General features: G+C 43.6%; 1 protein-coding gene across 1 annotated transcript; it reads right to left on the reverse strand.

The window, feature by feature from the left end:
* Positions 1-7,604: 7,604 nt before the first annotated feature.
* LOC112826534 (large ribosomal subunit protein uL11-like) lies at positions 7,605-8,243 on the reverse strand. The gene has a single exon (XM_073894277.1). The coding sequence runs from the start codon at positions 8,162-8,164 to the stop codon at positions 7,667-7,669; it is 498 nt and encodes a 165-aa protein (XP_073750378.1). The 5' UTR covers positions 8,165-8,243; the 3' UTR covers positions 7,605-7,666.
* Between the last annotated feature and the right edge of the window lie 2,844 nt (positions 8,244-11,087).

Genomic DNA, 11,087 nt, shown 5'->3' on the forward strand with positions numbered 1-11,087 from the left:
CCCGTGAGGTAGCAGTCAAGATACTGGCTAAGTACGTAGCTATCTACAGGCTTGATGCGGCTGGAGAGTTCATTTCCAAGATGGTGCACTCACAAGACTGAGAGTTGGTGCTGCTTGTTGGAAAGAAGCCTCAGCTCCTTGTCATGTGGATCTCTCCATAGGGTTGCTTGAGTATCCTTATAACGTAGCAGCTGGCTTCCTCCAGAGGGAACGAACCAAGAAAGCAAGGCAGAAGTCACAATGACTTTGATCATTTCTGGAATATCCCATTGGTTATATAGGTCAGCTCTATTCAGTGTGGGAGGCAAGTACACTTAAATAGAAAGCACATGAATACCAGGAAGTGACATTGGAGGCCATCCTGGAAGCTGGCTACCACAATGACTGAATTAATCTATTTTTAGAATTAACCTGTTCTCTTGTTAATGACATTAATGTTATTTCCATTTTATTTTATTTTATTTGTTTGCTATTATAAACACAATTATTATGATCATTCTTGTTCAGGATTCCTGGTGCACATGGGCAATAGTTTCTCTAGAGGGAGGTGGCTGGGCCATAGGGTATGTGCATCTTCAAATCTATTAAAAAATACCAAATTGCTCCAAAATCGCCCCAAAGTGGTTTACCAATTTATACTCCCACCAGCAGTAAATAATATTTCCCATGCTCCATATACTTGTCAATACTTGGTATTGTCAGATTTTTAAATTTATGCCAGTCTGATTAAAATTTGCATTTTTCTAAATTACTAATGAGGTTGAACATCTTTTCATATGTTTATTGTTCATTTAGGCTTCCTCTAATGAGAAATGCCTATTTATGTCACCTGGTCATTTTTTATTGGGTTATGTTTCTCTTACTAATCTGTAGGAGTTTGTAGTTTGTATACACACACACACATATACATATTCTGAATTATATGTATATATGCACATATATATACACATTCTGAATTATTAAGCTTTTGGTGATTATATGTGCTGCAAATATCTCCTCCCAGTTTATGTTTTGTCTTTTTACTTTAAAATAAAAAAAGATTGTATTTATTTATTTGAGAGAAAGAGAGAGAGTGAACGGGAGAGAGAGGGAGAGAGAATCTGAAGCAGCCTGCTGAGTGCAGAGCCGGATGCGGGGCTCGGTCCCATGACCACAAGATCACGACCTGAGCCAAAACCAAGAGTCAGACACTCAACTGATTGCACCACCCAGGCGCCCCTGTCTTTTTACTTTTTAATACTGGTTTTCAATGAATAGAAATTTAAAATTTGCTCATGTTTTCCCCTCTGTGGTATGTGCTACTTATGAAGACATTCTTCCATTGACTGAGGTCATAAAGATATTTGTACTTTCTTCGAAAAGGTTTTCAGGTTTGCTCTTCACATGTAGATCTCTAATCTAAGTGGAACCTGTTTTTCTATGTTAGGAATTTAATTATAATGTTTGTTTCTATATAGATAACCACTCGCTCAAATTTCTTTCTTAAAACCCTTTCTTCCCTTGGTTCTGGGATATCACACACTCCCTGTCTTCCTTCCCCCTGACTCATTGCTTCTTCTTGGTCTTCACTGCTGCCTCTGCTTCCTCTTTGTGGCCTCTAACTGGTGGGGTGACCTGGGAGTGTCCTTCTTCTCTTGTCTACCTCGATTTCTCTCAACATTCTCTCTCTAGATATCTCCTCCAAGTCCATGGCTATAAATAACATCTGGATGTTGAACACTCCTAAGTTCTTATCTTTACCCTCTTCATATCTCCACATGGCTCACTCCTCATCGCTCGGGGTTCCCATCAATGTCACCTCCTTAAAGACCATACGATGCAAAATATCAGTACCTGTAACTCTCTACACACTTACCTTGCTTTATTTTATATCGAAACATCATCGGTCACCTCCTGACCTTGTATTAGAAATCTGTCCTATATTGTTTGTCCAACACTCAAATACATATGGCATGGACTTTGAATTGTTTGCCGATGCGTCTAAATGACTAAGGGCAGTGGCTGGTGTATCCTACGTGCACAATAAACATTTGTAGTAAAAGAAGCCATGATAACCATCATTTAATATAACACTTGACAGCCTATGAAGATCATTTATATGCATGATGTTTCTCCTAGCATCAATTTAATCCTCAGAGGCATGATTTTTTAAAAGATTTTACTTATTTGAGAGAGAGCATGCTCACACACACACACGCACACGCGAGCATGAGTGGGGGTGGGGAGAGGGAGAAGCAGGCTCCCCGCTGAGCAAGGAGCCCGGACGCAGGGCTCGATCCCAGGACCCTGGGATCATGACCTGAGCCGAAGCCAGACGCTTAACTGACTGAGCCACCCAGGCGCCCCCTCAGAGGCATGATTTTGCCTATATTTGTGAATATCAGCAATAATACCTCTTCCTGGGGCACCTGGGTGGCTCAGTTGGTTAAGCGCCTGCCTTCAGCTCAGGTCATGATCCCAGAGTCCTGGGATCGAGCCCCGCATCAGGCTCTCTGCTCAGTGGAAAGTCTGCTTCTCCCTCTCCCTCTGCCTGCCACTCTGCCTACTTGGGCTCTCTATCGCTCTGTCAAATAAATAAATAAAATCTTTAAAAATAATAATAATAATACCTCTTCCTTTGGAGGTCTCTTAAAATGTCTTACCCAGAACCCTTGTCATTCTCAGTTCTATGCAGTATTAGGTGTGTGACTGTCACTTGAGAAGATTGAACTGTAACCTCTCTTAGATGACTTCAGGCCATGACCTCTGTCATTTAGTTTTTCACATAAAAGGGATATAGTTGTGAGAAAGCAATTCAAATGAGTGCACCTTCGACAGTGTTTGAGTGTTAAATCTCAGAAAAACCCAGGACTATTAGATTAGTGGTTCTCAATCACTTTTCAGCCAGAATACAAGCCCATGGGCTACTCTTTTATACAACCCTAAACATTTTTGCTGGAAGCAAAATACTACAGTATTGGAATAATCCTACAAAACATTTTTATTCACCACAACTGCCAGAGTCACATTCCCCATTTACGCACAGGGTTATCTAACAGACATGGTCTTGCTTCAAAGGCCCTCCAGGAGATGTACAGACATTATCCAGACCTCTACCCACCTTACATTATTGCTAAGCCAGTGAATCTATGTAGCTGAACCATAAAAATACACATTTGGCAAGTTTGAGCGGCGAAAGAAACTTATTCACTTACTATGTCTACTGAGGGTTTTAGAACCTAGTACACCAGAATTTGGTCACCTTGTTCAAGTTACTAGCACTCTGACTCTTTCCACAACACAGATAGAATGAATTTGCACATCTCTCTCCCTGAGGACACAAAAAGGGAACTTGGGGCTGATATTAAAATAGATTTCTCATTCTCTGAGAACTCAGTGGGCTGTTTATGTTATCGGAAGTTCTGGCACTGCGGGTCAGGCTCTACTGGGTGCTGACAGCTCACCAGCTCAAAGGACATATTCAAGACAATGTGGGAAAGATTCTGGCACTTTGCAGAGAGGCAGTGAGGCCCTTAGGCCTGTTGACAGAGCTGTTGAAGGCGGGTGGCAAACTGTAAAGCAGGGAGCCCTGAACAGTCAAAGCTTCTTATCAGAGACACAGCTAACTGTCCTCACAGAAATCTCCTGCAGAGGTGGTTGGACTTAATGACACTGACTGATAGTGAAACAGAAACTGAATCAAGAGGAGTGCTTTGCCCCAGGGGGCTACAAAAGCACAACACTAATCTTAAATAAATTCACAAAACAGTAGCTGTGTCTAGTGCTCTAGATATTTAGGGTTTAAAGATTTTATTTATTTATTTGAGAGAGAGTGAGAGAGCGAGAAGCAGAGGGAGAAGCAGGCTCCCCGCTCAGCAGGGAGCCCAACTTGGGGCTTCATCCTGAGACTCCAGGATCATGACCTGAGCCAAAGGCAGCCGCTCAACAGACTAAGCCTCCCAGGCGCCCCGTTGTTCAGGGTTTAGACACGAGAATCCAAAGTCCCAGGAATTTCATCAGAGTTTAAGAAGTATGATGTACATTAGTCAGGAGAGGCTCACTGCCATATCATGCAATAGCCACATCTAACTGGCTTAACCAAAAAAGAGTCACAATCCAAGATGGCAGGTGTGGGGCAAGGAGCGCCACATGGTCACTCAAGGACTCAAGCTTCACTTATCTGGTGGCCCTTCCATCTTCTGGAGCCCTAGACTCCTCTGAAGATTCTCTGCATCCAACCAACAGGCAAGGGGAGAGGGACTCTTGGAAAATCCAAGGAGAAATTAGGGACCACATTCTACTGGCCGAGACTAGTTACATGACCACCTCTGTACAGCAGGGACTTGGGAGGTGCAGTCTCGCTGTGTGACCAGGAAGGAAAGGATAGCTTGATATTGGTGAGCACTAGCAGCCTCTGTTGCGAGCATTTGATGAATGAAAAGAATGAAACCGGTTTTGAAAACAAACTTGTTAGGGGCGCCTGGGTGACTCAGTCAGTTAAGTGTCTGACTCTTGATTTCAGCTCAGGTCATGATCTCAGGGTCGTGAGATGGAGCCCCAAGTCGGGCTCTGCACTCAGCACAGAGTCAGCTTCTCCCCTCTCCCTCTGCCTGCTGCTCCCACTGCTTGTTCTCTTTCTCTCTCTCAAAAAAAAAACATTAATAAAATCTTTTAAAAAATGTCTTCAATTGCTTAGATTTTACATAGTCAGAAAGTATAAATAATTCTCTGCAAGGTACAAGTGAATAAAGATAGATTAATCTTCCCAGAATTAATCTGTATTCTTTGCAGAGTGATGTCAGCTATGTGGTGGAAAAGTCTTCTACCATCTTCCCCAGAAGGAACACCAATTTTGACAGTTGCCCACGGATGAGAGTGCTTTTGGGGAGGTCCAGGAGTTTAGCAGAGAGGCTCTAGCACATCACTGAAGAAAAAAAATCAGGAGTGGACACATGAAGATGGTAAGAGGAACAGTTTTATTTTACCCACATTGCCCCTCTTCCAAAGTGGAGCAGCTCGGTGTCAAGAGAGACCTTGTCAGCTGGCTGGCAACTTCTCCCATGGGGGAAAGTGAAAGTATGTGAGTGAACGCTTGGCTTCCCCAGCTGTGGGGAGAGACCCACTTCTTTCTCAGCCCATCCAGAATACTGAGGTCTGCGGCATGACTGGGGCGGTGGGGGTGGGGGGCGGCTGGGAGAACAGCAGCCTGGGCTCTTGGAGGGCAGCAGAGGGACATGGATCCTACTAAGCTACTAACTGTTTCTACAAGTCCATCAGGAATCCCACCCAGAAGCCACTGGGGACATCTTGCCTGCAGATCCATACAGATACAGCAGTAAGGGCAAGATCCCTTAAAGTACTATCAGCCTGCAAAACACACTGGACTTCAAGGCTAAAAACCAAGGGTTGGCTCTGTCCTAAGGCAAGCTAGTGCCCACACCTGTGAAATGAGAGCTAACCATTTTCCTTTATTTCAATACAGCAGAAGCAGAATGCTTGTAGATCATTCATCCCAAAACTTCTTCAAGCCATGTTCTTTCATGTACATGCACCTTCAAGGGGTCCCTTTCCCTCAGAATCTGAGATCTTTATGCTCTGGCCCCAATCAACTTTTCCAGGCTGACCTCCAAGAACTCTCCTGCCATGTTTTGTGTTCCAAATACACCTGATACTCTGTTCCTGCACTCACTCCTCCCCCTCTGCCTCTGTGCCCTCCCTCCCTCCCTCCTTGGAGAATGAACCTCACCACTCTCTTTCATATTCACCAGTGGAAATCCCATCTATCCTTCAAGGTCCAGGAAAAAGGCCTTTTCCTCTGTGAAATTTCCCCTCATCCATCTGAATCTCCACAACACTTGGGGACCCTCTCTTCTGTCAAGTACTTCGTTACTTATGTTCATTGTTTCCTATACCTAGACGAGGGATACCAACATGAAGAAATGATGTTTCTCTCAATGGTGTATGTATCTCCTTCAACTTTCTGTTCCCCCATACAGCCTAGTAAGATGACTTTCACCTAGGAAAAATACAGGAAACATTTATTACATATTTCATTGGACTTACAATGAAGCACATTAATGATACCAATATTTGTCAACAAAAAACAACTTTCACTTACAACACTTAACTATGTGTTAGACTCTGTCTTAAGAACTTTTCATGTATTATATCATGTAATCGTCATGTAGATATTGCAATATAAATAATATTTATATTTATTTTCAGTTTGCTTGACTATTTTATAGCTATTTTATATTTGGCTACTTTATGTATAACTTAATAACTCACTAACTTGTAATGTAGAAGTTCCAAAATTAAAATTAATTATTGGAGCAAATACAATATAAACTTTCCCATTTAGGCAGACTCATGTTTAGGAATTTCATATTGTTTTGGTTAAAAAAGGCTTTTTAGAAAAAGATTTTATTTATTTATTTTGAGAGAGAGAGGGAGAGCATGGACGAGCAGGGGGAGGGAGAAAGAGAGAATCCCAAGCCAACTCCACACTGAGTGCAAGCCCGATGCGGGGCTGATCCCACGACTCTGAGATCATGACTTGAGCTGAAATCAAGAGTCCGATGCTTAGCCAACTGAGCCACCCAGGCTTCCCTGATTAAAAAGGCTTTAACTTAAAGTACGTTGGTAGTGGGGCGCCTGGCTGGCTCATTGGGTAGAGCATGCGACTCGATCTTGGGGTCAGAGTACGAGCCCCATGTTGGGTGTAGAGTTTACTTAAAAAAAAAAACACCAGTAAATTGGTAGTTAAAAGAACCAGTGTGTATTAATCAAATGATAACACATAGGAGAGTGGTGACAATAAAATAAAGAAATGGGTTGTTGGTAGATTGTGCCCATAACAACAAAAAAACCCAGTATTTTTTCTCATTAGATCATGATTATCCACTATTTTTTAAAGTGGCTTTTAAGGATAAATTGTAGTGAATTCCTGCTCTGTGAGAAGAATTCTTTTCCTCTCCTGTGATTCCCATTGCTAACATAGGGCACAGGCCAAATGTTTGACCTCTTGCTCTGGAAAGCATTCTCTTAATCACATTCTTAGTTATTCTGTCAGCAAGCCAGAAAATGGATTTATATTTAACATGCAATCCACAGTAGTACTCCTTGAAACTGTTGATTTTTATAGTCAGCCTAATCACCAAGTTCACTGTCTGGTCATTGCCAAGGAGGTTGCTCACTCCTTGCTCCCCTTGCTCACTCATTATAGCTAGGTTTCTCTTTCTTTGATTGTGGTATAATATATTTAACATAAAACTTGCCATTTTAACCATGTTTAGGTATACAGTTCAGTGGCAGTAAGTACATTGGTGGATGGTTCCGCAATCATCACCATCATCCATCCCTACGACATTTTCATCAGCCCCAACTCTGTACCCATTAAACAATAACTCTGCATTTCTCCCTCCCACTGGGGAGCAACCTGGCAACCACCATTCAGTTTTCTGTCTCCGTGAATTTGACTATTTTAGGTACCTCATGTAAATAGAATCAAACACTAAATACTTTTAAATCATCTCCTTCCTTAAAAACAAAAACAAAAACAAAAAACCCTCCCAAAAAACTAAAAAAAACTCATGTGTTATATAAATCTTAAACATCTTTTATTTTTTTTTATTTTTATTTTTTCTGGTTGTCAAATGATCCTTTATTGAAACATTTTCCTTTGTAGTTAACTAGCCGGGCATTCCAGCGCACCACTGTTGATGTCATCTATGATGTCATGAGGGTGGCGGCCATCTACATTGCCTCCCACAGACTGGGCAGTCCCCAGGATCTCTTTAATGGTTCCAGAGAGTTCTCTCGCTAAAGATCGGTGTCGCATCTGTTGGGCAATATTGACAATCTCATCAAAAGTGATATTTCCACTGTGCTTAATGTTTTTCTGCTCCTTTCTGTCTCTTGGTGGTTCCTTGAGGGCTTTGATAATCAGGGCAGAGGCAGAAGGTACCACTTCAATCTGGGCCTGTCTGTTCTGAATGGTCAGTTTCACCGTAATCCTTAGGCCCTTCCAATCACCGGTTGCCTTGGCGATGTCATCACCAACCTTTTTTGGAGACAGACCCAGCGGGCCTATCTTCGGGGCCAGGGCAGACGTGGCACCGACTTCGCCACCGGTGCACCTCAGGTACACGACTTTGATCTCGTTGGGGTCGAACTTAGGCGGCATGGCGGAGGTGGCTGGTGTCGGATGAACCCGGATTCGGGACGACCGAAGAAAGTTGCACCTTTGCCTCCCCGAGCCGAAAGCCAAAAAAGTTAAGCATCTTTTATTAAACAAATTGGTTGAATTTATTGAAAAGACTAAATAAATCCCCTCCATCCTGGGGCTCCTGGGTGGCTCAGGCGGTTGAGCATTGAACTCTTGGTTTCAGCTCAGGCCCTGAGCTCATGGGTCACGGGATCAAACCCCACACCGGGCTCCATGCTCAGCGTGGAGCCTGCTTCTCCCTCTCCCTCTGCCCTTCTCTGGCCCACGCTCTCTCTCTCTCTCTCAAATAAATAAATAAATTTTTTTTTTAACTCCCTCCATCCCTCAAAGAAAGATTGCAGATGAGGGATTATTTGACCTATATGTATACCAGAGCTTCATCAACATAGGCTAGCACCACTTAGAGTTTCCAGAAAAGTTTTACTCCCCGGTCATAGGAGAGATATCCCAAGAATTCTGGGATTTCCCCAATCTCTAGGAAAGAAGATTATGCTTTTTGATTGTGAAAGTAAGAGGTTTTGGTTTTGGTTTTTCCCATCCCTATCAATTTAGGAGAATATTTGCTGAGGGGAACACATTGTTTTTTTTTCCCACATCAAATCAAATGACTAAAGCTAACTGGTTAAAAATTTCAGTGTTTTTTTTTTTTTTTTTAGAGGTAGTCCAGTTTTACTAAAAATGAATGATTGGTTTTTAGTTGGCCTCAAAAATGTCATTAGAAAATGCACAGTTATTTCCCTTATTTTATGTAACAATTGTTGGCATACGGGCTTCCTTTTAGTTTCTAAATGTAAATTTAGACAAAGGGAGCTATTTATTTTAGTACAAACACCTTTTTTATTTTTTTCCTTCAGTGTTGAAAAAGAAAGTATACTATGTGGTTATCTCATGATAACCTCATGAGCCTGGCCTGACATCTCAGCTGTCCTTTGACCCCTGCAGCCATTGCAACAGAAACCACCTGGCTGCCCGCAGGTGAGAACTGGCAGCCCCCTGCTGCAGCTCCTTCCGGCGCTTCTCCTTTTCTGCCCTGAAAATGTCTCCTTGGCACTCAGGTATGTGCAACCTGGAAGTATGGCGGGGGGGGGGGGCGCCAGGGGTCATTTTCTATGTCAGTTTGGTGACACGGTAGTCCCTGATACTTGATCAAACATTATTCCAAAGGTTTCTGGGAAGGTGTTGTTTGATGCGATGAACATTTAAATCAGTGGACTTTGAGTAAAGCATCCAATCAGCTGAAGGTTTTAAGGGAAAAAGACGGACTCTCCTCCCTGCAAGAAGGAATTCTGCCCGCTGGTGGTCCTGTAGATTTATACCACGACTCTTCCCGAGTCTCCAGCCTGACAGCCTATCGCACCAGCTTTCAGATTTGCTAAGTCTCCACAATCACGTGAGCCAGCTCCTTAAAATAAATCTGTCTATCGTCCAGCTAGCTAGCTAGCTCCTGTTGTTTCTATTTCTCTGGAGAATCCTTAGAAAGGTGGGGAAGAGAAGTTAGTAGCTCATGGGGCATCTCTTGATCCAATGGGAAACAGGAGCCTTGGATAAACGCTTCCCCCTTATAAATGACTCTGAGGTGCTCAATCTGGCTCCTTAGAAGGTCTCAGCGGGATCCAGCCTCAGTTGGTCACTAATGTGACCAATAAGACATCTTCCAATTTGTTCTGTCTTCTCCATGATTTCACTCTTCTTAGCTGCTTGCTCTTGCCTGGGGATCACTTCCCAAGACAACCTACCCTCACATAAACCCTTGCAGAGATAATGTCAGCCATGTCTCTGTGTGTGTCTCTCTGTACTTCTTTGTGTCTCTGTCTCTCCCTCTTTGTCTCTCACACACGCACCAACACCCTTCTCCACGCCCCTTTCCTCTGTGTTGGTTTTGCTCTTCCGTAGGTTAAGCTTACCTCAACTGGAGTCAAGACACCCACAATTTTAGGCTTGTGTCTTACTAACTTAGCAAGCCCAGAGTGAAGAAGAGCATGTTTCCCCCAGTAGTGCTAGCAAAACTCCTGGCTTGATGCTTCCTCATTCTGATTCCCCGGGCCTAGGTAGTGGCCCCGCTCTGAACCAATCACTGGCTTCGGTCAGGAGCCTGGTGGTGAGGTCAGCCCCACCCAACCCATGAACTCTGAGAGCAGCAAAGGTGTGCCCATCCAAAGGGGGGTCCACATAGGAAAGCAAATCCACAGACTGTGGAGACTTAATTCCTCTTCGACCTCGTCTCTGCCTAAATTCATTCCCTCTTCCCCTCAAGACAGCCAGGAAGCAGTTTCTATTCCTTTCCTAATGACCTCCTGACTTAGCGCCAGGTGCCAGAGGACACTGGATGTGTGGCAGACCTCTTACCCAAGTAGTAAATGTAGGACTTCATCAAAATGACTCCTTCCCCTTCATTGCCTTACAAGCATTGGACTTCAGAACGATGGTGCCCCACGCAGGTCTCCCTGCCTCGTGATCTACCTCACCTCTCTCTTCCTCTGACCCTTTGGGTTTCCCAACACCAATTGACTGTCCTACAGTTCAGTTCATTTCTGACGCTAACTACCCAGCGTTAGCACAGACCCCACACATTAAGAAGGGCTCAGTCCTACAAGACTGCTCCCGCTTCAGACACCAGCTCGAGGTCCTGGGGGCCACTTGAACCTCTGTCCAAGTCAGCTGCAAATTCAGGGGTTCTCACAATGCCCCCCTCATGTTTGATAATTCACTGGAACAACTCACAGAACCCAGGAGTACTAGACTTGTAATTATCATTTTGGTATAAAGGATTCAAATAAACAGCCAGATGAATGGGGTGGTATATAGGGTGAAGTCTGGAGGGGTCCAGAGTGCAGGAGCTTCTGTTCCTATAGGGTTGGGGTATGCCACCCAACAGGTACAT

Source organism: Callorhinus ursinus, unplaced genomic scaffold (genome assembly GCF_003265705.2).
Source record: "Callorhinus ursinus isolate GAN/ISIS: 27379988/994484 unplaced genomic scaffold, GSC_fseal_2.0 scaffold7, whole genome shotgun sequence".
NCBI lineage: Eukaryota > Metazoa > Chordata > Mammalia > Carnivora > Otariidae > Callorhinus > Callorhinus ursinus.